At 45.9% G+C, this 26,551-nt stretch overlaps 1 protein-coding gene across 1 annotated transcript in view; it reads left to right on the top strand.

Annotated features, from left to right (window-relative positions):
• Positions 1 to 26,551, top strand: part of CNTNAP2 (contactin associated protein 2) — a 1,945,511-nt gene that overhangs the window by 1,809,859 nt on the left and 109,101 nt on the right. Inside the window, exon 21 of the mRNA XM_072762802.1 lies at positions 6,552 to 6,645. Within this exon, the coding sequence (XP_072618903.1) occupies positions 6,552 to 6,645 (94 nt within the window). The remainder of the gene's footprint in view (positions 1 to 6,551; positions 6,646 to 26,551) is intronic.

Here is a 26,551-nt window from a genome sequence, read left to right as displayed (position 1 = left end):
AGAGGGCGAGTAGGGTCAGAGCAGAGAGGCAACTGGGAGGAGAGAACGCTCTGCTCTTCGCTCTGCTCGCTCTAGGAACATGCCACCTTCTCCCCCGATCCTGTCCAGAAGAGGCAAAGGCTCCCTGGCTTGTGTAAATGCAGGCAACCGAGTTATTCGGTTAACTCCCAGTTCACGGGGGTCACGTCGCACACCCAGGCACCTCCATTGCAGATGGTCATCACTAACCCAGCCCTGAAAGCTTGCCTGTTGCTCATGTTCTGTTACAGAGGAGAGTGTTTCTTTTCTTTAAGTATCTCTGTAAATGGGGCTTGTGTGCCATTTAGGGTAAAATCAAACTAAGGTAGAAGGCAGTGTGGCCTCTGACTGGATCAGCATCCCAGAGGGCCACCTGCCACCTGCATCCCTGGTTGCTCTTGGAATTGGAGGGATGTCACACAGGCTGACAGCATGGGCTGGGGAGAGGGTGGCACGCTGGCCCCCACAGTGACACGCTTGTGGTTCTCAACCATGTGGTCCCCAGAACGGGCTACACTGAGCAATGGCCCAATGTCCAGTCCCAGAGGCTCTGGGAGCAGCGGGGAGTGGCCCAAAGTGTAAAGATTCAGAGTCACAGATGAGTCCTCAGCCCGTCTGTTTCCACACCATCTTCAAGGATGTGGCCAGGCCTACTCACCCAAACCTGATGGCCAGGAAGTTCTGTGGGGGGTCCCATCCCTGGGTCATCCATAGCACTTTCCTCAAAGAACCGAGTTCTCATGGAAGTATGAGCTGGGTTCCCGTGCCTTGAACACAGACACACACACACACACACACACACACACACACACACACACACCCAGACCTGTCAGTGTGCTCAGCCAGTGATGACTCATTTAATAAATGTTGAGCACCTAAGATGACTCAGGCCCACTTCCTATGGGTCATAAAAGGGCCAAGAGGTTTACCAGATAATGCTGCAGGAGAGCAACAGCCACACGTCCAAAGGTGGGGTGCGTTCCTCCCCCCGGCAGCCCGCAGCCCCGGGGCTCTCAGGCCTGAGCCACAGCAGGCAGGTGCTAGCTCTCTGGGAGGGAGGGTGGGTGGCCCTTGGCCCCACAGGGCCACCATCGAACCAGAGGACAGGCTGCAGCCCTGTAGCTGGTGGCAGACCCACAAAAACTCTACTTTTTTTTGTCTCCTGCTGTCATCCACGTTTACTCAGTGTCCCCTCCGTTAATGAGCACAAAGTGACTTGGAGTCAGAAGGAGGCAGCAAACATTCAAGCCAATGAAGCCTTGGTGCTGGGCTTGAGTCCTGCTCTTTCCCTTCCTTGGTGGTGATCAGGACCCTTCCGGGGGCCCCAGCAGAAGGAGGTTAAGATGGACAGGAAGGGTTATGAAGCGGTCCCTGCTCTTGGGACGCTTTCCCACAGGAGTTTCAGGTGGGGAGGCGGAGAGGGATCAGGGATGAGATGAGCTGATCCTTGTCCCCATCCTGATGCCTGTTTGGAGGGGCCCTTCCTCATGGCCAGTCTTCAGTTCCAACTGGGAATAAAAACAACCATAAGGATGGTAGCCCCTGGGACGCCTGGGTGGTTCAGTGGTTGAGCATCTGCCTTCGGCTCATGACCCCAGGTCCCGGGATCGAGTCCCACACCGGGCTCCCCACAGGGAGCCTGCTTCTCCCTCTGCCTGTGTCTCTGCCTCTCTCTCTCTGTGCATCTCTCATGAATAAATAAATAAAATCTAAAAAAAAAAAAAATACTCAGTGTGTCTGAGCTAATTCCACGTATTACCTCAAACTAAGGATGAAGAGGCCAGACATCCCAGGACGTGCCCTCAGGGCAGCATTTTGTGCCTTCACCTGGGATGGGGCCAGCGGAGGGACCAAACGCACACTGAGGTCTTTCTTCTCTGATCCTTCCCTGCTTGCTCCGTCTCACCTTCCCAAACATCAGCAAAGCTGATGAAATCCTTCAAGCTCTGCCAAGGCCAACTGTGACTTTAAAATGGAAATGAACCACAATAGTAAAATAATGCCTGAACCAACATTAAAGCTCTCAACTCAGCGTGTAGGACACGAGCCCCAGAGCCCCAGCCCCAGTCAGTATCCTGATAGATGTTGAACCAATTAGTTGTCCCTTAAGGTCGTCCTCGGGCGCACAGAGTCGCAGTCTTTAATTTGAATGGGCCTCCATTACACAACCTCTTACTGCCTCTTAACTGCCGGTGAAATGACCACCAGCTACCTGTGCAGCAAAATGGCTCACTTGGACCCCAAAGAAATTACCTTGAAATCATGACACTTCACTGTGGCAAATGCACCAGGGCTCATTTGAAAAGAGGAGGCGCCCTGGCAAGGCAAGTGAAATGATAGGACTTTTGGGGGGGGGGCTGGGGCCAGGGAACAAGTGTCCTTAGGCTTTTGCAGGTTGCGCTTTTCTTGCCTTGCCTGATTGACTGCATTTTCTCCTTCAAACGCAGCTATTTAAAATGCTGCTAAATAGATAAATAAATAAATAAATAAATAAATAAATAAATAAATAAATAAAATAAAATAAAATAAAATAAAATGCTGCCCAGCGTCTGACTTCCCTAGTCGAGAGGGCTGGGCCAGCTCTGGAGGCCGGTGGGCTTGCAGCTTACCAGTCGGTCTCCGTAGCCGGATGAGGCTGGGTGAGAAGGTCACTTCCATCACTCACTCTCTTTCTGACTTTGGACACTTTTTGTATCACCGGAGAAGGGAACACGTATCCGATACCCAGTCAATAAGGTGTGAAAAGCCTAGCAAGCCTTGCATGCAGTAGCTGCTCAATACCTGCTTTCTCCTTTCCTAGAAGAGCGGTCTGGGTCCAATCAGGAGATAGAAACCTCATAGGAGGTTAAACATGGGGTGTTTGATCTAGGAATTAACTACAATAAAGGCAAACTCTATGATAGGGGGAAACTCCAGTAGAATTTCGTAGAGGCACCCCCGAGCTGAGGGAGGATACCCCCGGAAGGACAAACGTGGAGGGCTTCGTATGTTGCTGGAGAGGCGTGGTGGTTCCGCCCTCCAGAGAGCAGAGGTTTGGCCAGCCTGGAGCCGGGCTGGTTGCTGGCCGAGCAAGAGGCCACCTCCGGAGTGCAGGTGGGGAGCAGGTGCATGGTCGCTGGAGGTGTGCATGTGGGTGTGCAGGGGGGACAGAAGGCCACGGGGGAAGTGCGCGGGCCTCTTATTTCACGTCTGGAGGGCTTGTCACCAGCCTGCACGGTCACGGAGGGATCACACTCCGGGCCTGTGTCTCGGATAGACCTCCCTTCCCTCATGAATTGAGACTCAGGAGTGTTCATGACACTTACTGATAAACCAAAACCAGGCAGGGTCACTGATATTCTAAATGATAGAATCAAGATTCAAAACCCTTTGCTCCAGAACAAAAGAAAACAGACCTAATGTCAAGTTCAGCTTTTAGTTCGGGTTCTCAACCGCGTGTATATAGGACTGGGAACAGCGGAAAGTAACCCATGGAGACAAAGTAGGAATTCTATTTTAGTGTGAGCTCAGTGCAAATAATATCAAATGGATGCCAAAAAGCCAAGTCTGTCCGGTCGGGATCCATAAAAACAGTTCAAGGAAAGGACGGTAATCCCACTGGGTGGGTCAGGCCACACCTGAGGACCGATTCCACTCTGCGTGCACTGCTCTACACCAACATATGTCAACACATTTTTACTGAGGACCTACTATGGGCTTGGCACTGTCCTAGCTCAGAAGACACACACACAAAAAAATCTAAAAGTCTAAGCATTGGAATTTGTTTTTTCTTTTTTTAAAGATTTTATTTATTTATTCATGAGACACACAGAGAGAGAGAGGCAGAGGGAGACACAGGCTCCATGCAGGGAGCCCGACGTGGGACTCGATCCCGGGTCTCCAGGATCATACCCTGGGCTGCAGGCGGCGCTAAACCGCCGAGCCACCCGGGCTGCCCTAAGCATTGGAATTTGAAGTTTGATAGTTTGTAAGATTACGTACAATATATTCATAAAATGGAACACAGTCATTCATGACAAATGATGATTTAGCGGTACGTTTATTGAATGACAGATTTAATAACACCCCTTTAAGGAATGAAAAGTAAATGGAAAATAATATATAGTTGGGTTCCATTCAATTGTCGTAAAAAAAAATCAAAGGAATTTACATTATACTTTAAGAAATTGACTTGATAAAAAGAATAATTATCACTGGGGGGGGATTATTACTGGGGGGGGAGTTTTTCCCTGCAAATCTGTACTATTATTTTCTCTATAATGAACATCTGTTTGTGTTCACTTTTAAGCTCTTTAGCAAGACAGATGTAGGTGTAAGAAGTATTTATGGGAAGATCATCGCTGTGAAGCAGGCAGGGTAACCTGTGATGAAGGCCTTCCACGGTTATCTTTTTTGACCCCAAAAAACTTTTGGACCAAAGAAAGGGAGGGACAGCAGCACTGACCCATATAAGCCACCAGATGGCGCGGAAGCAGCTAGCTAACAGCCAGAGGAGCAAGTTTCTCTGAGATTTAAAACATTATATGGTCTCATTCATTTGGGGAATATAAAAATAGTGAAAGGGAATAAAGGGGAAAGGAGAGAAAATGAGTGGGAAATATCAGAAAGGGAGACAGAACATGGGAGACTCCTAACTCTGGGAAACGAACTAGGGGTGGTGGAAGGGAGGTGGGTGGGAGGTGGGGTTGACTGGGTGATGGGCACTGAGGGGGGGCAGTGGATAGGATGAGCACTGGGTGTTATGCTACATGCTGGCAAATTGAACTCCAATTTTTAAAAATATGCAAAAAAGTTAAAAGAAAATTAATTAATTAATTAATTAATTAATTAAAATATCTAAGCTTCTCTGGCCCCAAGAGGTGTTTTGTTGGTGATGCACTTAAAATCATAGAAAACTTCTGAGAATGCCAGTCGAGCAGGCCACCGTTTGCTCTCACGGCTCTTCGGATCTCTGTGCTGCGCCAGCACCCACCCACCAGAATTTAACAGAACTCCCCAAATCCCCGAGATGCGAGGAGTCCTTGACTCTGAACCGTGGCTTTCAATAATCTGTGGGCTTCTAGTAAGTGGTTTCAGGAGTCAGGTGTAGGTGGTCACCAATGATTAATGATCCTCCCCAGCTCCCCGCGCGGCCAGTGAGACTGGCCCCCTTCCCAGCCCTGTTCCCAGCTCCCCTCTCCGCCCGCCCACTGCAGCCCCGCTTCCCTGCAGCTTTGCCCACCTGGCGGTTACTAGCAAGGACCCAGGAGTGGGGGGCCCGAGTCTGGAGTGTGTGCTGCTGCCTCCAGCAGGCAATCCCCACCCAAACGCCTGTGCTGGGCAGTGACACAGTGTTTCCGCTCACCTGAGCAGGTAAGAGGCTCGCCTCAGAAAAGCAAAAGGCTACAAAAGCGATTTTTCACAGGCGGATACGCAGAGGCACGGAAAACTCCAGGAGCTCCCCGCGGTGGGAGAAACACCGCTAGGACTGTATCAGTTATAAAAAGACAGCGAAGGCAGGAAAAGCCATGCGGGACACAGAGGACAAGAGAGGCGCTGACTCGGGGACACCTGCCTTTGCACTTTGCTGATTCGGGGACACCAGCCTTTGCACTTTGTTCATGAGAAATGTAATCAGAAAGGCGCTTTGCTCCGCCCGTGTCTGTAAGGTGTTTCCACCTGCTTCGTTTCTCCCTCCCTCTACTGCCAACTCACCTCCCCTCGGAAAGAACAAGCCCAGCTGGAGCACAGGTGTCTTTGTCCCCTCCAGGCTCTGTTGTCCCTGCCCTGTGGGGGCATCCTCCTCATTTGATAAGTTAAAACAAAAAAAAAATATATTTATCCAACTTGAAGTTCAGCATCTGGATATGTATTTTCATAGATGTGTTCATATTTGAGTATACGTACTGACCATCACTGTGGGTGTGCAAGCTGAGGGTGTGGGACGGCGACTAAAACAGGACACTAAGCGGCCCTTAAAGAAAACCCGTTGTGACAGACGCAGCAATTCTCTATCTCAGGGGTCAGTACTGGAGATTGGATGAAGCAGATTTTACTTTATTAAAATGAGCAAGGGGGCCGCCCGGGGGGCTCAGCGGTTTAGCACCGCCTGCAGCCCAGGGTGTGACCCCGGGGTCCCAGGATGGAGCCTGCTTCTCCCTCTGCCCAGGTCTCTGCCTCTCTCTCTCTCTCTCTCAATGAATGAATAAATAAAATCTTTAAAAAACAAACCAAAAAAAAAAAAAATGAGCAAGGATCCTAATCCAGCAGAAAATGGGCATAAATTACCCACAGAAAATGTGCATAAGCTGAAGCACAATTCATAAGGGGTCTTCACTTCCAAGCTCAAACTGACTTCAGGTAACCCCAGAGAAAGAAGAGATGGGCGTCCCGCTCTCCCAGGCTGGCGTTCCGTGGTCAGCACTGAGGAAGGAAGATGTGGGGACACACCGGGGCTCACGGAGTGACTGACCCTGCCGGCGAGATCCGATCCCAAGTCCCAAGTGCAGGTTAGCAACCGTCTCCTAAAGTCTGTCCCGTTTCTCTCCCTGCAGCTCGATCATTATCCTTCGGTGAGTTACCATCTGCCCAGTTCCTCGGACACACTCTTCAATTCTCCCAAGTCGCTCTTTCTAGGAAAAGTTATAGGTAAGAATTCCGAGCTTCGGGCCTAATCGTATGATGGTAAGAGCATGTTCGGTACAGGACTTCATGCGAGGTGACGTGAACTTGGATTTTTAAGTTACCAGGTGGACTTCTGCCGTTGGGCTCAGTCACCGATATCTTGTGGGTACAAGAGAAGGTGGGTTGCTCTCCTCGGGGATGCAGAAGAGAACTGTCATCAGAGCATCTTTGGGGTAAATTGCTCAGGGGATAGGTTCTGAAGCCACTAGTTGGCCTTTGAAACGCTGTGATGGGTGGTTGTGGCTTCTGCACGAGTGAAGGTGCCGGGACCAGCATCCTCTGGGCCGTGATATAAACTAAGACAGAAGTAAAGCCAAGTGTCTGCCCCCCAGTTCTTTATGTAAAATCTGCTCGTTTGTTCATTAAGGCCCCCCACCTACCGACAGTATTTAACTTCGTCTACGCACGTCACCGTGGTTCTGTCTTGCTCTCACTCTGACAAAGCTGGCTGATATTATTTGCAAATTAGAAGGCCGACAAGAATTGGAAAATTATGGCAGAAAGCCCACCACCACCCCCCCACCCCCGTGTGTGATTGTGAATCTGAGAGTCACTCTTGCCCTTTGCTTACTGTGGGTCAGCACTGTCGAGATTAAAATCCCCAGGTGACTGGTTACATCTTTTTAAGTGGTTAATGTAGAGCCAATGAAAGAACGGTGTTTTGGGTTTTTTGGCTTGTTTGTTTACTATGAGAATTTATATTGTGAGCCAAGGATGGAAACAGGAAGATGGTGGGTAGCGTGCGGGCCAAGGAGGAGGTGAGTCTGGGTCCGGCAGGTAGTGGTGATCAAGATGTCGTTGATTGTAAAAAGCACTCGGGGCGGGGGGCAGATAATTAGGAGAATAGGAGACCTAACCTATAATAAAAATAACAATAATGTACGCTAATATAGAACTTACTGCAAGCCCAGCTCCGTCCTACCTTAGATACACGAGCTTATTAAATTAACCTTCATGGCAATTCTATGAGATCATCAAGATTAGGCAAGAGCGTACAAGACTAGCTCCATTTCACAGGTGAGGAAACTGAGGCACAGAGAGTAATTGGTGGAGCCAAAACGTGAACGCCAGCAGGCATCCCTTGGTCTGTGCTCCTGACTACCAGGCTGTCATCTCTGCCCTTCATTACCGAGAAGTGAAAATAGGCAGATGTTGGCGGCAGAGGTTGAGGGGTTGAGCAGTTGAAGGATACGTATTCCTGAACTCAGAACCAGAACACGCCAGGCAAGGCAGCAGACAAGCAGAGCGACACATGAGGCCCCAGGGGGGAAAGGCCACAATGGGGCATCTGGGTGGCTCAGCAGTTGAGTGTCTGCCTTTGGCTCAGGTCGTGATCCCAGGATCCCAGGATCGAGTCCCGCATCGGGCTCCCTGCATCTCCCTCTGCCTGTGTCTCTGCCTCTCTCTGTGTGTCTCTCGTGCATAAATAAGTAAAATCTTAAAAAAAAAAAAAAAAAAAAAAAGGAAGGGAGGAAGGAAGGAAGGAAGGGAAAAGGCCACATCCTCAGGAAAAGACTAGAAGGGTGGCACCAGCTCAGTGGACAGGTGGCAAAGGAAGGAGGGTGGAAGCCCATGCCCACCCACTCTGCTTTAGGCAATTGTGCTAATCATTTCCCACGTGAAACTGTGACAACTAAATGTCGCAACCATCCAATGAGGCAAGACCCATGACTATCATCCTCATCTTGCTGTTGAGGAAACAAGCCGGGAGAGCCGGTCCCCACAGTGACTTACCTGGTAGGGGTGAAGTGGGGTTCTGACAGCAGGTCTGCCTTGACAAGAGTGCACCACCTACGCAGATCAAATGAACTTGCCCAGAAGGGGTGCAGCTGGAAGTCAAGGGACCCCATTAATCAGCAGCGAGAAGAGCTTGGCATTCAGAAGGCATCCTACGTCCTGAGACATTGGTGAGCGCCCACGTCTCGCCACACGCATTCCTACAACTCAGTCACGAATAATTGGAAATCCTAAGTGCTCCTTTCGGGGCCATAGCTGTCCCACCAGAACAGACTCTACACTGCGATAGCCTGATATTCTGGAAGACACGCTGCTACGGTATTCCTAGCGTCACATGCACCGTGAACACACCCCAGCGGTGGACTCGACTGCTCTACGAGAGTCACGGAGACACGTTTTGACAGAAATGCTGAGGGATTGCTAAGTGCCCTCCCTGTGACTAACAACGCTCTCTGGTTCCTCAGTATTTCGGGAATCGTGATTCAATTCACACCCGAGCAGAATTACAATATACAGTGTAGCATGGACCGTCGGGGCCATGAGCAAATACCGCCCTAAAGGCAGCGTCCTCTATAGCTAAGAATTTACCAGGTGAGAAATGAACTAGGGGTAGTGGAAGGGGAAGTGGCGGGGGCTGGGGGTGACTGGGTGATGGGCAATGAGGGGGCCACTTGGCGGGATGGGCTCTGAGTGTTATGCTATATGTTGGCAAATTGAACTCCAATAAAATCTTTTCTTAATTTAAAAAAAAAAGAATTTACCAGGCAATAAATCTGTGCCAAGTGAAACGTGTAACAGGACCTCAGGTGTTGGGAAAACCCAAAGAGTTTTCCATACACCAAAGGAAAGGAAAATTTTGCTGTGCCCATACACGACCTGCATGTATGGTGGTGAGTTGTGTGAAGAACCTATACACGCCTGTAAGGAAGCCGCTGATCCCGAGGTGGAGATGGCCTGGTGGTGTCACCACCGGAGAGGAAGGCGGGGTGCTGTCACCAGTCCCAGGGCACTGATGTCCCCCAGAGACCACCCTCGTCTGCACCAGCCCGGGGTTCCACGCAGACCCAGGTGGTGACGCCTAACAAGGAGCAAGGGCCCAAGAACATTTGCTGAATTAAGAAGAAGGAGCAGCAGGAGAGAGCAACAAAAGGCCATGGGACAAGTGAGACGGTGGAGTGACGACGCCGATAGGGTCAATAAAACTGGCGGGGAGGTGCGACCTGCTCTTCTCATGCACCTTGCAACCAGGTGCGTCAGAAAGCAGGTGCCTGGTGACCGTGGGCACGAAGAGGGCAGGCCCTGGAGGCAGGCGAGCGCACGTCTTAGCTCAGGCTGCCCTAACCGAGTGCCACGGACCGGGAGGCTTCAGCCAAAGACTTTTCTCTGTGGTTCCGCAGGCCACGGAGTCCAGGCGCCGGGCAGGTCAGGCGTCTGGTCAGGCCCCGCTGCCTGCTTTCTGGGCGCCGTCTTCTCCGTGTGTCCTCACGCGGCAGAGGGAGAGGAAGCAAGCTCTCTCCTGTCTCTTCTTGCAAGGGCGAGAATGACCGGTGTCATTCATTCATGGGGGCTCCCCGCTCGCCACCCGGTCACCTTGCAAGGCCCCCGCCTCCTAATGTCATCACATGGAGGGGGGGGTTTCAACATAGGATTTGAGGGGGACGCAGCAGCTGGGTTGATTTGAATCTTGGGCTTGCCTCTCATTAGCCTTGAACCTTGGGCACATTCCTTGAACCATCCCCCCACCCTCACCCCCCACGGCCTGGATTCCAGCAGGAGTTTTTTGTTGTTTTTTGGTTGTTTGGGGGGTTTTTTGTTGTTATTGTTGTTGTTGTTGTTGTTGTGTTTAACTAATCAATTAGCACCTGCCAGATCAGTGCCTAGCATATAGAAAGTCCTCAAAAAACATTTGTGGAGTCAATGAACTACTCATTTAGTATTAAGCTAATAACATCTGAGGAAGTACCCAGTACAATACCTGGTACATAAATAAAGAGAAAAAATGATCTTTTCTCGATGCTGGCGTTGTGCCAGTCATTATGACATGTGCTGGAAGCGGTCCTCCCTGCAGTCCACCCACGGCCGCCCCAGACCACTGTTACCCTCATTGTACAGAGGAGGAAGGGACCACGGTTTAGAAAGTCACATTATTTTCTTGAAGCAGGATTTCCCAGCAGCTGCACTCTTGCCATTTTTGGTCCGAGAATTCCTTGTTGCGTGACTGTCCCATCCATCGCGGGACATTTAGCGGCATCCCCAGCCTCTACCAGGTAGCAGCCCCCAACTGCGACAGCCACACCTGTCTCCAGACATTGCCAGAAGTCCCCGGGAGGGTAAAGTCCTCACCAGCTGAGAACCACTGGCTTCCAGTCCGCCCGCTGGTCTTTGGTAGAGCTGGGATTTGAACCGAGAGGTGTGTGACACCGAGAGCGACGCGTTGCTTCCTGAGAACACCTGCATCTTTCAGAATGATGAAGAGGCAGGGAGGGGAGCTGACATCCTGAAGATAAATTCCGTCAATATGATCAAAGGAATCACAGTGAGGACCTTGCGAACTGGTGGGCCCCTGGGGAGGCTAATCGTTGGCCACTTCCTAAAGCCAATATTCCTTAAATATTTGACCATTTAGTAGGGGCAGGATTGGTGAGAAGCATTTTTGAAGTTTCCTTTTGAAAAAGACATATACTTCGGTGAGAAATTGCCAATATGCATTCACCAGCTACTTAAATAAATATCTGTGAAGACAGATTGAACTTCAAAGAGACACTTGGTGTACTCTAGTGAGGGCTGACACTCCATAGAGACCGACGCCCTCAAGTTGTTGCTTGGTTGGGTCAGCTGCTAATCAGAAACTGATCCCATTAAAGAAGGGAAAGGAGGTGGATCTAAATAAATAATATAAATAAATAAATAAATAAATAAATAAATAAATAAATAAATAATAGGACTTCACATGGAGCTCTTTGATGAGCGATGCTTGAAAAGGGGCATAGAAAGAGGATGAAAGAAAGATTACCTAACCAAGGACAAGTGTGAACTTCCCAAAGGGAATGGAAGAAACATAATGATTTAGAAATAAAAAAGGGAGCACTGTCAGCCAACATCAAAAGTTTAGAAGGGACGGCTGCATTTGAGTCCTTCTAGAAGGAAGTCAGAATCGCTAACAGCAAAGTTTCACAAAGTAGAAATTTCGTCACCCCTCATTATGTCCATTTTGTATCATTTACTAAGTGAGTGATGTCATGTATTTTACGTATCTGATTTTCAGCAACAGATTTAATAGTATCTCAAAAACCCTTTACATCAAGGGAGAGAGGGGTGCCTGGTGGCTCAGTCAGTTAAGCATCTGCCATCAGCTCAGGTCATGATCCCACGGTCCTGGGTTGGAGTCCCACATTGGGCTCCCTGCTTGGTGGGGAGCCTGCTTCTCCCTCTCCCTCTGCTGCTCCCCACCACCACCTGTGCTCTCTCTCCCTGGCTCTCTCTCTCTCTCAAATAAATAAATAAAATCCATAAATAAATCAATCAACCAATCAATGGAGAGAAAGATAAGTAGAAGCCTGAAGCAGGATCTTCTGTTTATTAGTTTAACATTTCTATCAAGGCCTTGTATAAAGATACAAAGAGAATGTTTTTTTTTTTGTTTGTTTTTGTTTTTGTTTTTGTTTTTGTTTTTGTTTTTGTTTTTTATGATAGTCACAGAGAGAGAGAGAGGCAGAGACACAGGCAGAGGGAGAAGCAGGCTCCATGCACCGGGAGCCTGACGTGGGACTCGATCCCGGGTCTCCAGGATCGCGCCCTGGGCCAAAGGCAGGCGCCAAACCGCTGCGCCACCCAGGGATCCCCAAAGAGAATGTTTTTTGAGTTTGCAAATGGCACATGGCCAATAAGAGGATGACTTAACAAGCTGGGTAATACAAAAAACTTCAAAAGCATCTTTTTTTTTTTTTGCCTTAAAAGATCACTTTGTGTTTTTTTTTAATAAATTTATTTTTTATTGGTGTTCAATTTGCCAACATATAGAGTAACCCCCAGTGCTCAAACCGTCAAGTGCCCCCCTCAGTGCCCGTCACCCAGTCACCCCCAACCCCAGTCCACCTCCCCTTCCACCACCCCCACCCCCAGTTCATTTCCCAGAGTTAGGAGTCTCTCATGTTCTGTATCCCTTTCTGATATTTCCCACTCATTTTTTTCTCCTTTCCCCTTTATTCCATTTCACTATTTTTTATAGTCCCCAAATGAATGAGAACATACACTGTTTGTCCTTCTCCGACTGACTTATTTCACTCAGCATAATACCCTCCAGTTCCATCCACGTCGAAGCAAATGGTGGGTATTTGTCGTTTCTAATGGCTGAGGGATATCCACTTTATTTGTACAAACCAGGAGATCACGGGAAATCACTTCCCAAGCCTTGACGCCCCCTCCCCACCCCAACAACAAAAAGCGGGCTCCTTTTATTAGGGCCAGGGGTGAATATTCAGGAGGGGATTTTATCATTATAATGAGGCTGAGGCGTTTTGTTTTTTTTTTTCTGGCGCTTTCTGATTAATCTGAGAAGTCTTCCTCAAATGTTTCTTTTTCTGTTCCAGCAGTTGGCTAGTTTCTAAAAAGTAAGGTTGGCAGTTGAGCAGAAACCTTTAGGAGTTTCCTGAGTTCAGGGGGTCAGGGCCTGTGACAAGGGGCCTGACAACATCAGTTTTTCACCAGAAAACCTCTTCAAAAGCATCTTGATGGCCTAGAAAGATAGGATAAAATAATGACATGAAATATAATAAACTTAACTTTTGCATTAGACAAAAGAAAAGAAAAGAAAGAAAAGAAAAGAAAAGAAAAGAAAAGAAAAGAAAAGAAAAGAAAAGAAAAGAAGAAAGGAAAGATATAAGTAGAAGATGGAAGACCCCCTGGTATCAAGAAAAAGACTCAGGCTGGTTTTCTGGGGAGTTTGGTATAAGCCAGTATTATGTGGTGATTGATGTTTAAATAAATACTGTACTGTACTGAGCTACATTAATAAGAGAATCATGGGCAGAGCAAAGAGTACAGTCAGACCCCAGCGGATGTCATGGCCTACTCCTGGGCACATTTTAAGATAGATATTAATCTTCTGAGGAAAGGGCCAGATGAACAAAAGGGCCCCCCCCAAAGGAAGAATCAGAAGGCCTGGGGATACTAAGACATGATTACAAGGACATGAGAGAACCCATTTCCAGCCTTTGACAGCTGCTACCCCAACAGGTGAGACTTGTAGAGGTCAACTCACCGGGACCAGAGAAGACTAGCAAGAGTAAGACTTCAGTCCCTGCAAGAACTTCCTGACAATTACCATTATTTAACAAATGAGCGGCCACCATTGGGAGGCAGTGGACTCTCCATCATTAAGAGTAGCCAACAAAGGCTCCCTGGAAATTCTTCTGTACTTTGAGTGTTGTGGACTGAGCGGGACCAGATTAGAGAAAGTCTAAAGACCCTTGAAACAGTAGGATTTATGATGGGAGTAATTTTCGTTTTTAAAAAAGAGGAGAAATGCAGTATGACAGTGGAGAAGTACCTCCTGTTCCATGTGAGAACCGAAAGGATAATTCGACGCAGGGCTCCTTGACATACACCATTCAGTGCTCTGGATGCAGTGTAGATGTGGATGAGAAGAACGTCGCTATGCGTTAGTGTAATAGGCGGCCTCTGTTTGCAGGATGGCATATTCATTTTAATTTTAATTTTAGAAAGCTATTTCTGAGCCCTCTCTTATTAATTTCTTCAAATTAACTCTTTGTGCCAGTCCTGTAAATCACAGTAATATAAAACCATAATAAAATCTGTTTTATAATAATAAGGCAGCAGCTGTTCTGTGTAAATTTGAGAAGCTATGTCTGGAAAATGGATTCTGATGCAGGGCAACGATTGCGTTACTGACCATTGTTATTTGTCGGTGGTCGCAATGTTAGTGGTGACAAAATTAAAGGTGAGCATCTATCCATTTGAATTCATTTTTTTTAAGATTTTATTTATTTATTCATGAGAGACAGAGAGAGAGAGGCAGAGACACAGGCAGAGGGAGAAGCAGGCTCCATGCAGGGACTGCTTGATTACTCCAGGGCCTCCGGGATCACGCCCTGGGCCGAAGGCAGGCGCTAACCTGCTGAGCCATCCAGGCATCCCTATCCATTTGAATTTAATATGGTTTGTAAGTCTTGCTGGTCACAGATTCTAATATTTTCCAAACTGCCATTATTTAAAGTATGATAGAAGATAGACCTATTGGTAACCACTCTGTGGTTTGCATTATATTCTAAAATGTGAATATTATGATCTTTTGAGAAAGCATCCTTATTCTAGGGCTTTCCAAAACTTTCTGGAACTTTGGCAAAGCCTTCACACACAGCAGGAAATGACATACCTCCATCTCCATTCGCTGATGAGGTGGTATACTGTGGCAGGCATTACACTGCTCACTGAATATTTCCAGCCAAAAAACTATGAGTAGAAAAGACATATGCAGTGTCTGGGCTATAACATGTAATTTCTGGTGCAACAGTCTCCAAAGTCCTTCTATCCTTTTGTCATGAGGATTGGTAAACCTGAAGATCATGGTGGTTCCATCACCTGGATCTGTCTATGACCACAGTGAACAGAGAACCCCATTAAATCATAACAAACCTATAGTACAAGAAAGAGGGAGGGAGGGAGGGAGGGAGGGAGGGAGGAAGGAAGGAAGGAAGGAAGGAAGGAAGGAAGGAAGGAAGGAAAGGAAAGGAAAGGAAAGGAAGGAAGGAAGGAAGGAAGGAAGGAAGAAGAAGAAGAAGAAGAAGGAAGAAGGAAGGAAGGAAGGAGGAAGGAAGGAAGGAAGGAAGGAAGGAAGGAAGAAGAAGGAAGGAAGGAGGAAGAAAGGAAGGAGGAAGGAAGGAAGGAAGGAAGGAAGGAAGGAAGGACGGACTCGTGGTTTTTTAAGCTACGATCATAGGGCTGTTTGTTAATGTGGCACAACCCAGCCTATCCTGATTGATACATAAGGGTTAGAGCTGAGATCAGACTTTGCTATCGTATCCTTGAGTTTGCATTTTTCCCTTATGACTTGCAAACTGCATGACTTTGCAACATTACTTAACATCTTGTACAGTCTGTTTCCCTGTGTGCAAAATAGGGATAGCAACGGTCCATACTTCATACGATTCAGCAAAATAATACCTGTTTCAGAGATAGCACAGCTCTGCCACATAGTATGTGTTTAATAAATGTTAGTTATTTTTATTTGATCCCAATTAGTCAAGTATGTAGCGATCACTTGTCATATGCCAGGCCTTTATACACCATTGTTAGACCAGTGGTGTTCAAGACAGGCATGGTTGCTGCCTTTAGAGGGCTTGAGTTCTAACTGATGGAGAGGAGAAGACAACAAAAGGAATTAGCAGTAGAAGGACCTGTGGCAGGGTAATTCGGAAGATGAAATATAGGATCCCTTGGGAACAAGTAGGAAGGGCACTTCACCAGGTCCAGGAGACGAGGGGAGGCATATCAGAGGAAGTGGCACAGAAGCTGAGACCCAGGTGAGAAGTTAGAATTGTCTGGGCAAAGGAGTAGGGTGGCGGAGAGGGCAGAAAGAAGAGGGATTTTCCAGTCCTCTCTGTTGCTTTACAACAGCCTACCCAAAATTTTGTGGTTTAGACAAAACTTGCACGCAGTAATTTTGTGGCCTGACTGGATGGCTCTTCTGCTTCATGTGGTGTCTGATGAGGTATTAATTTAATGTGACTTGGGATCCAGAGTGGCCTCACACACACAGCTGTCAAGGAGTCTTGGGACCTTCCTTCTCCCTCACTGGTGCCACATCATGGTTGCACGAGTGTCCTCGCTGCATGATGGCTGGGCTCGAGAAGGCATTCCAAAGAGTAAAGATGCAAGCTAGAGATCCCTAAGACCCCACCCCAGAAGTTACTTGCATGCCTTTTCCCTCAAGTTTTTGGCCAAAATCTGAGATCCAACCCATATTCCAGGAAGGGAGAAGCAGAATATACTTCTTGATGGTTTAGTGACAAGGTCACACTGCAAAGGAGCATGTGGGATGGGAGGTATGGTTTCTTGGGGAACACAGCGTGCTATGAGGGAAGTTTGAGGGACCACAGCCAGTTCCATTCAGTGGTTGAAACCAGAGTACGACAAAGATAAAAATGCAACTGCAATGAGCAGGTGCAGACTAAGACAGGCTTTAGGAGTGTCCACGTGTCCTCATTCGCTGGGGACAGTCCCAGTTTCCTCCTGCCAAGACAGGAGTGAATTATCAGCAATGCCCAGGTTCACTCTAAAAATGTGACCCAGTGGAGATGATAAACTGGGTGATCACCTGTCTTGCTTTGAGTTCATCCAAGAGGGATGCTTGAGATCAGAGCCCCAGCCTGTGGTCCAGGAAAGGACAAGTGTCTTGGGAGAGTAGTGAGGAGAAGATGAGGAGATGAGGGTTTGAAAACAAATGTATTTGGGAGAAGACCCTGGGGCATATTAGTAGAGCAGTGGAGAAATGAAACAGGGAAAGAAATGAAGCTTTATCAAACTGCTCACCATTGTGGGCAGTAGGGGCTCAGAACCAGTGGGGAGCCCTGGGAGGCAGTACACAACCTGCCTTGCTATCTCACCTGATGCGGGAGGAAGCCAAGGCCCTGCTCCCCCTCCTCCCTGGCCAGCTTGGGCGAGGGCTGCTTCCAGGAGCATTAACTCCCCAGCAGCTCCTGCTACCCTGTGTTCCTGCCCCACGTGCTCTCCAGGCCAGAAGAAAGTGCAGAGCGTGGGGGATCACTAGCTTTGGTGTTTGGAGGCAGAGGTGAGCATGGAGGCATAAGGCAGGACCCTGGCAGTGCCTGCATGTTGCAGGATTCATTTAAAGCCACGTTAAGGTTTCAGTGTTATCCTGGGAACAAAAAGGTGTCATGGAAGAATGTTTTTTTATCAGGAGAATAAGCTGAGCAGATTGACACTTTAGAAAGATAGCATCACCTGCAGGGTGAAAGATGCCCCAAGGAGTTGAGTTACAGGCTGCAGGAACACCAAACTGAAGAACTGCATGTTGTGATGCACTACAACTTGGAAATGCAGCCTCTTTGTCTATGAGGATCTGATATTCCTTCTGGAAAATAAGGATAAATAAACTAAAGCCCAGTCCAGCTTTCAGTTGGATCTGGCTTGATTATTTCAACAGTCCCTTCTGGCTGTGCTCTGTCCTTCTGGAATAAAAATGTTCAGTCTCTCCAGTGGCCTTCCCATCCCCTGCTTTCTTTCTACAAGACAGTGGCCAGGTATATAGACTACAGACAGGGATGGGCAGCAGGGTGTGGCAGCTTAAGTGTGTGTTTTACATCATCACAGAGAGGGCCTGGGGTCATCTTGTCCTTCCTTGGGTTTGCATGACCTGCCATCTGCCGGCCTCCAGCCCAGCATCCTGATGGTAAAACCTGTGGTCAGTGAACCTATAGTCTCCATCTGACTCATGCAGTGTTCCAGGGGACACCCACTGTTGCTCCTTTTGCTTCCCTCTGTCCCCTCAGCTCTCACTTGAGACAGACCCCTAGTCTCTGCACATCCCTCATCTTCCACATGGCAAGCCCCAGTGGCAAATCATTGGCTTTATCTCAGAGTCCACTCCTCACAAGACTCAGGGGCTATCTGCTCACTCTTCTTCCCTATCTTAATGCCCCACACTGATGCAAGACCCCCTCCAGAGCAGTCTCCTCCCAGAGCCCCAAATTGGGAAGCAGGACACAAGCCCTCTCCCCTCAGTCCCATCTCTCACCTTTGATAAACATGCCTCATGCTCTCTGGGATAAAGCTTAGCTCCTCTGTCTCCTGCATTTTTCTTTCTCTCATAGTTCTTTCAGGCTTTAAAACAACAACATATGCCTTGCTTTTACTTCCTGTATCATATAGCTGTTGAAAAAAAAGCTGCTATGTAACAAACAATTCCAAACTCAGTGGCTTAAAACAACAATCATTTTTTTTCTCATTAATCTGTGGGTCAGCGAAGGGCTGAGTGTCTCTATCATACATCTGGCATCTTTCTCCTGGGATCATATAATTAACATGAGAATATTTAACTGCAACACGACAGCAGAGGGGCAAGAGCACAAGCCCACTCGTGCGAACACATTTCAAGCCTTTGGTCTTGCCACACCCACTAATATGCTATTGTCCAAAGGAAGTTATGTGGCCAATCCAGAGTTGAGGAGAGAGGAAAGACTGTGCTTCTTCAGTAGAAGGAAAAGCAAGGTGACATGGCAGTGACAAAGGCCAGTGGGGAAAGAACTGGGGACATGAACACAATCTGATGTACTCCCTTTCAACAAATTCTCTATGGCTAAAAAGTAGCCTCCTGTCTTCCCTGTGTTGGCTAGACAGGTGGGTACTGTCTCTACCACAGGAAAACTCTGTGACTGGCTTTGTCCTTGATGGGTTAAAAGATATGAGTAAAGGAATTGAGAAAAATCCTTTATTCACCCAAAAGTATGTTGAGTGCTTATATATGCCAAGTGATAGAGATAGAACAATGAATGAAACAGAAAAGTCTTGCCTTTATGAAGCATATATTCTAATGGGCATGGACAATGAATGAGAAGATAATTGTCTGATAAAATGTTAGCTAGTGATCAATGCTATCAAGAAGAATAAAGGGGGCTCAGGAGTAGAGAGTGTTAGGCTGGCTGGGAAGTCCTGTTATGGGAGACTGCATTTAAGCAGAGCTCTGGGGATGCCCGAGTGGCTCAGTGGTTGAGCGCCTGCCTTAAACTCAGGTCATGATCCCGGGTCCAGGGATCAGGTCCCACATCGGGCTCCTTGCAGGGAGCCCGTTTCTCCCTCTGCCTATGTCTCTGCCTCTCTCTCTGGTCTCTCATGAGTAAATAAATAAAATCTTAAAAAAAAAAAAAAAAACAGAGCTCTGATGAAGTTAGGGAGGTTGATGTGCTGGCACCTGAAGGAAAAGCATCCCAGGAAGCATGCAGGGCAATGCAGAGACTGGGTGGCTAGATAGAGACATGCCAGACTCATTTAAGAAACAGCAAGAAAGATGCTGCGGCTGGATCACAGGAAGGATGGGACAGAGTAGTAGGGGATACCTGAAGTTAGAGAGCCAGCCTGCAGCCAGTTAGTACAGACTGTCGACCACTATGGAGAATCTGCCTTTTATTCTAAGATGGGAAGTAGAAGACTTTGATATGATTTATGTATTAAAAGCCACCATATTAACTGCAGCCATTTGGGGGGGCAGGGAGAAAGGCAAGATGGATACAGGAGACCAGGCAAATTGCAATTTCAGAATCTAGACGAGAAAGAGGGTGATCCCTGCACCAAATCCATGGTGGTGGTAGCAATGGAGAAGTATTTGGAATAAGAATATATTAAAAGTAGAGCCCACAGGATTTGGTGATGGATCAGATGTGACAGAAAGGAAGAGATGTCAGAGAAGATTTTTCATGTTTTTGGCCTGAAGAGACGGATCAGTGGTGATGCCATTTACTAAAGGCAACACTGAGAGACAAGTAGTTTTGGGATTGGGAGACAAAATTAAGACTTCTGTGTTGAACACAGTCAAGACTATTCCACTGAGGCATGGTCTTCTGCAGAAACTGAGTACTTCCTGGAGCAAATCACAATCTCTCTCATCTCTGCCCCCCATTCCCTCTGTGGGCACATAAGTGTTGACTAGGTCCTGGCTCATCACTCAGAAAGGCCAAAGAGAAAAGCAGATAGCTCCACTGAAAAACAACACAAGTGTCATCTCCATACCACGGAAGGGACCAAACAATAAGTAATTAAAGCCAATCCCAGAAGCTTCAGACCTAGTGATTCCATTTACATGACATGTTGGAAATGATAAAATTTTAGAAATGAAGGAGAGATTACTGGCTGTTGGTGGTTGGTGACAGGAGCAGGAGGGAAGGACAAAGAGGATGTAAAGAGGTATAAAAGTGCAACACGAGGAATTCTTAGGAATTGTTGGAATTATTGTCTTGATTGTAATGGTGAATACACAAACCTACACAGGCATAAAATTGTATAGGATTTTATAATTTGGGGGAGCCTGGATGGCTCAGCCAGTTAAGCATCTACTCTTGATTTTGGCTCAGGTCACAATCTCAGGTTCCTGAGATGGAACCTCATGTCCAGCTCCCTACTCAGCGGGGAGTCTGCTTGTTTCCTCTGCCCCTCCCTCTGCTCACACTCACTCTTTATCTCAATGAATAAATCTTTTTTAAAAAGAATTTTATAATTTCTGCACAAACATAAATGATATACCTACAATTAGTGAATTGTGTCACTCTCAATATCCTGACTGTGAAAATCTACTCTAGTTTTTCAGAGTGCTTCCTTGGGGAAAAACTGGGTAAGATATGCTAGGGAACTCTCTAGCATTTCTTACAGCACCATGTGACTTTACAACTACCTCGATACAAGTTTCTGTGTTTAAAAAGTAATAGGAGTAGGGATCCCTGGGTGGCGCAGCGTTTTGGCGCCTGCCTTTGGCCCAGGGCGTGATCCTGGAGACCCAGGATCGAATCCCACATCGGGCTCCCGGTGCATGGAGCCTGCTTCTCCCTCTGCCTATGTTTCTGCCTCTCTCTCTCTCTCTCTCTCTCTCTCTGTGACTATCATAAATAAATAAAAATTTTAAAAAAAATCACAGAACATTTAAAAAAAATAAAAATAAAAATAAAAAGTAATAGGAGTAAAGCAAGATCCAGTCCAAACTATTCTCTGGACTCATTTATTTCCAGGGTGGTAGTTAGTTTGCCAGGGGCTAGTGCCCTAGACACTGCAGGGGGGTAGCCCACAAACAAGGGGCCATGAGATGATGGCACCAGCATCTCTCTGTTCACTCTCGACTCTCCTGCCCTTGCCACTAGGGATTAGGAAATGTATAGGAATGAAATACTTATTTACAACTTGGAATTTTGTGGTTCTCCTAGAGTTGTTATTGAAGGGGATGATTCATATAATGCATTTCTAGAAATGGAGACAGAGGAAAATGTGGTAGATTGACCTCCCAGCCATTGCTTTCAGAGAGAGGCCCTGAAAGCAACATATCCCCCTGTGACTTATCTCCACATCCTGAGAGTGGACTGCGGCAGAATTGATAAATGAACAAATGGCAAATAGTTAATTGAAATTTCTGCTTAGTTGCCTTTGGCTTTTATTATAATGATTAAAGAAGAAGTAAAACACTGATGAGAGACCTTGTTTAAGTGATAGGTGAGAAGTAATATTAGAATTGAAGAAAAGCAATTATATCAATTTTTCACATCCTAAAGAAAATTTAGCATAGTCTTAATGTCCAAGATCTCCTACAGGCTGAAGGAAATCTACGTGGAAGGAATCTGCCCAGTGACTTATACTTTCAGGCTAGCTTCTCATTCTTTTTTAATTGCCTTCAACTGTCATTCTTAGAAATGTATTGGGATTTTGTTCATTATTATTACTTTTGTGGAATCATAGAAGGCCCTAAGAAGTCATTTATTTAAATTCTGTAATATCACAGCTGAGGAAAATGATGGCCACAAAGGTGAAGTGATTGGGCCAAGGTCACATAACAGGCTAACTCAGTACCCTTTCTAAAATAGTATACCATCAATATCCTAATTATCTTTGCTTGTCACCTAAATGTGTCTTAAACAAGTACAATTAACAATTACAATTAACAATTACATCATTAGGACCTGAAGATCCACTCTTTACATCAAGGTGAAATAGCTGCAAAAGCAAATCTTTTAATAAAGTACAGACTGGAGGGGCAGCCCAGGTGGTTCAGCAGCTTAGCGCCGCCTTTGGCCCAGGGTATGATCCTAGAGACCCGGGATCGTGTCCCATATCAGGCTCCCTGCATGGAGCCTGCTTCTCCCTCTTCCTGTGTCTCTCCCTCTCTCTTTCTCTCTGTGTCCTTATGAATAAATAAATAAAATCTTAAAAAAAAAAGTATAGACTGGTGGAGGAGATTACACAGAGGGAAGGTTAGGAGCACAGGCTCTGGTATCAGACACCTGGGCTTCCAGCTGTCCCACCTACTAGAGGAGCCTCAGCAGGTTTTCTGCACATTTGAGCTTCAATTTCCTGATCATGGCATTCCCCACAGCATATGCTTTGTTGTCAAGACTAGAAACGATGTCATGAGTGTGAAATGCCTATCACAGAGCCTGGCACGTAATAAGTATTCAGTACATCTCAGAAGTATTATTACATCTTATCTTTGATTTTCAATTTATAAAAATAAGGGAAGGCTTGACCTCAATACCAAGTTCTAAAGAATAAAATAAGCAGCGAAATCTTTGAGAAATTTCAATAGAAAACACTCTGGTACCATTATCTTTCCATCTTGTTTTCCAAAATTAGATTATTTTTAATTAACAAAAAAAGGCGTTTATCATTAAAATGCAGTGAGAGAACAGAAATTCATGGCATTTTTCGTATTTGCTCAAGCTACACTATCAAAAACAAGGGACCTATTTCTGTCTCAAATCTTCAGATCCCCTGCCTTTGACACACAGCTTACATTTGTATAGTCAATTATTTCTTAAATAAACATTGTGAAAGCCAAAACTCCTCTCATTATAATATATCCAGAAATTTTCTGGAAGACAGAGAAAATTCAATTTCTTGTGTACATACAATCGATCCTCAGTATTCATAGATTTCATATTTGCAAGTTCACCTACTTGTTAAGATTTATCTATAACCCAAAAGGAGTGCTAGTGGCACATTTGCGGTCATTTGCAAACATGAGCAGGAGAGCGTATACATTCCCAGCTGAGGTGGTTGCAATAAAGCAACACTGCCTTTTAATTTCAGCTCTCTTGGTATAAACAACTGTATTTTTCTGGTCTATTTAGTGCCTTGCGGGGTTTTTGTTTTTGTTTTTGTTTTGCATTTTTGTGAGTTTTTTAAGTGGGTGATTTCACTATTTAAGATATCATCTAACTGTAGTACTAAAATGCAATTGTTCCTAAGCAAGAAGGCCGTGATGTGCTTTCCAGACAAAATATGTGTGTTAAATGGGCTTAATTCATGCATTAAGTTTTAGCACCGTTGGCTATGAATTCAACGTTAGCAGATCAACAATATACATTAAACAAGGTGTCTTTAACAAAAGCACATATAGAACAAGGTCATGTATTGATTGGGTGACGAAATGTGACCCAAAGCTCATAGGAACCTAACTGCGTATTTCCCCTAGGAGCAACAGTTCAATACTCACGAGTCTGGTGTTCACAGTGATTCTATGGAACATAAAGGCTGTGACTAATGAGAATCTATTGTGTGATTTTTAACGCTCTATCTTGTAAATATGATGACACATTGTGTTTGTGTAGCACTTTGCAATTTTAAAGGCCAGTGCATAACAGTTACCATATATGGTACCCATGCGGGTTAAGATAAGAAATAGAGCAACAAGTCCAACTAGCAGTACCCAGGTGGACTTTGACCTTACCCTCGCAGACTGTGACATCTCCCGGTGCCTCCTGCACAAAGATTAGCTGCCACTCAGCATAGCCACCTCTTAGGACCCAGGGAAGGAGATTATAGCATCTTTCGGGGAAAGGAGCCCGGACTACGAAGATCCTTTGCATAATCTTACTGGGGACCTACAATGTAAACCTTGGAGACCTTGAAGGCAAACACAATGAGATGAAATCAGGTCACACTTTATTTGAATATCATGAAAGACAAAATAGGAAAACACCATGAAGAGTGGAGTTACCCAATAAGTCAGCACTTTGGAGATTCCTCCCCCGCAGCTTTCTAATCACACTGGAGAAGGCTGGCCTCCTTGCAGACTTTTCTATAACAGCTGACGGAGAAACAGAGAAACCATAGAAAAATGTTTCCTTGGTTTTCTGTTTCAAACGTTCAAATGTTTGCTTTGGCTACGCCCCCCCAAAAAAAGCATTAAATGCTTACAACAGATATTTCATATGACTGCTAACGTTCTTCTGGGAGCAAGCATGGCTAGATTTTGGATGTGTCACCTCCATGCTCTGGACGTAAATAGATGGACTCTGTGGCCTAATCTAATGAGACTTTTTTTCCTTTGCTTTTAAATAGAGCGGTTAAAAACAATGAAGTGTGCTTATTTATCTAAGTGAGCTCATCTTCTTAAAGAAATGTTCGATAATTTTTCATTCATAATTCACACCTCTCCTCCCAGGTAGGTTCATTCTCAAACTCTTGTCCCATCTCTATTGTCCGTGAGGAATTAGCATTTGAAGTATGAACTCAAGAGGGGGGGGAGCAAAGTCATAAATCAGAAATGAACCACTATTTCATTTTTCTTCATCACTAGAATCAGCTTTAGCTCACAGCCTGCTTCCAGTCTCATCTACAGTAACTAGACAGATAAAACAGGGAGCAGCGTCTGCTTGAGAGCTTAGTAAGTTCACCTTGCAGGGAAGTACCTACTTAAGTCTCCACTTGATACATGAGGGAAGAGTCTCGAAGAATTTAAAGTGACAAGTGCCCATCGTATAGCTCTCAGCGGTGAGCCAGGACTTCAGAGCGTGTCTTTCTGTGCTGCTTTGCCTGTTTACTGTCTGTGTTTGTTTTATGAAAGAGAAAAGGCCCAGGGAGGGAGACATAGTATTTTTATTTGACATTTCAAAATGAGGATCATATAGGTTGCTAATAACCCGTGCTTTCCTCTTTCCTTCCCTTCCACAGAAAGATTTAGATTCAAAATCCTTGTTCACGTGGGAAGTGCAGTAGGAGGGGGGGAGGAAAGACAATTCATTCAAATAAGCACAGTTTCAGGCACCTGAGTGGCTCAGTCAGTTGACCATCAGCCTTCAGCTCAGCTCATGATCCCAGGGCCATGGGTTCAAGTCCTTCATGGGACTCCCTGCTCGGTTGGGGCTCTGCTTCTCTCTCTGTGCACCCTGCCATGCTGTCCCCCACATGTTCGTCGCCCCCCTCCCTTCAGCCTCCCCGCTATGATCATATGCTCTCTCTCTCCCTCAAATAATTTTCTTTTTTTAAAAAAGCACTGCTTCAACACAAATCAATGCATGAATTAACTTCTGTGGGCCTATTATCTTTTAAAACACTAAGTTTTTAGAGATTTTTTTTCCTGTCATTAGTCATGGGAATCAAACCCTAAACCATGTAAAGTCTTCATTTTAATACGAAAGTTATTTAAGTAAAATGTATTCATATCAAATTAATGCCGACATAAGATATATGTGGGGTCATAGAATTAATCTAAAACACAGTGACCTAGCCTTGCAAGTGACTTATTATCATGTAGCTTAATAGCTTAAGGTTTGATTTTATAGGCTTTTAGGTTGGTTTTATTTTTTAGAGCAGTGTTAGGCTTGCAGAAAAACCAAGGGCAAGTCTAGAGAGTTCTATATACACCCCCACCATCCCCACCTGTGTACGTAGTCTCCTTTATTATTCTACATCTTGCCACATCATACTTACTTTGGGTGCTATATACTTGCTAACAACATAGTACACTTGGAAATGAGCAACAAATGTAGGGCAATATTATTAGCTAAAGCCTCTGGTTGATATTCGGGTTCCTTCTTGGCGTTGCACAATCTGTAGAGTTTGGCACATGTGTCTACCATTGCAGTGTCGTTTAGGATGCTTTACTCTAAAATCCCTCGTGTTCCAATGATCCTTTCCTCCCCACAGCCCCTGGCAGCCACTGATTCTTTTACTATCCCCATAGTTTTGCCTTTTCCAGAATGTCATTCAGTATATAGCCTTTTCAGACTGGCTTCTTTTACTTAGCAATATGCATTTAAATAGTCTTTTCATGGCTTGATAGAGTCTTCCTTTTTTTTTTTTTTTTTTTAACCTGGATGATATTGCTGCCTTATTTTGCTGGGGGCCAGGGGGTGGAATGGGAGGAGGCAAAATCAAGAAGCTGAATGTGAACAGCTATTACTGGAAAGAGGTGGAAGTCAATAAAGAAGAACAGTTGTTCAGCTTTTGCCCTAATTGTATGAACCTCACAGCTCTTTGACTAGTTGACATCAATGGCAAGCTTGATGCCACCAATTAAGTGTTTTCATTTCATGCTGTGTTCTGTGTTGGCCCTCCTTTTCCTGACTCATGTTTATAATCATCTTAATCCCAAAGCAATTTGTTTTGTTACTTTTTTAAT

This window comes from Vulpes vulpes, chromosome 7 (assembly GCF_048418805.1).
Source record: "Vulpes vulpes isolate BD-2025 chromosome 7, VulVul3, whole genome shotgun sequence".
NCBI classification, from domain to species: domain Eukaryota; kingdom Metazoa; phylum Chordata; class Mammalia; order Carnivora; family Canidae; genus Vulpes; species Vulpes vulpes.
Note: the sequence above shows the minus strand (reverse complement) of the source record. Positions and strands in the feature narration are given on the sequence as shown.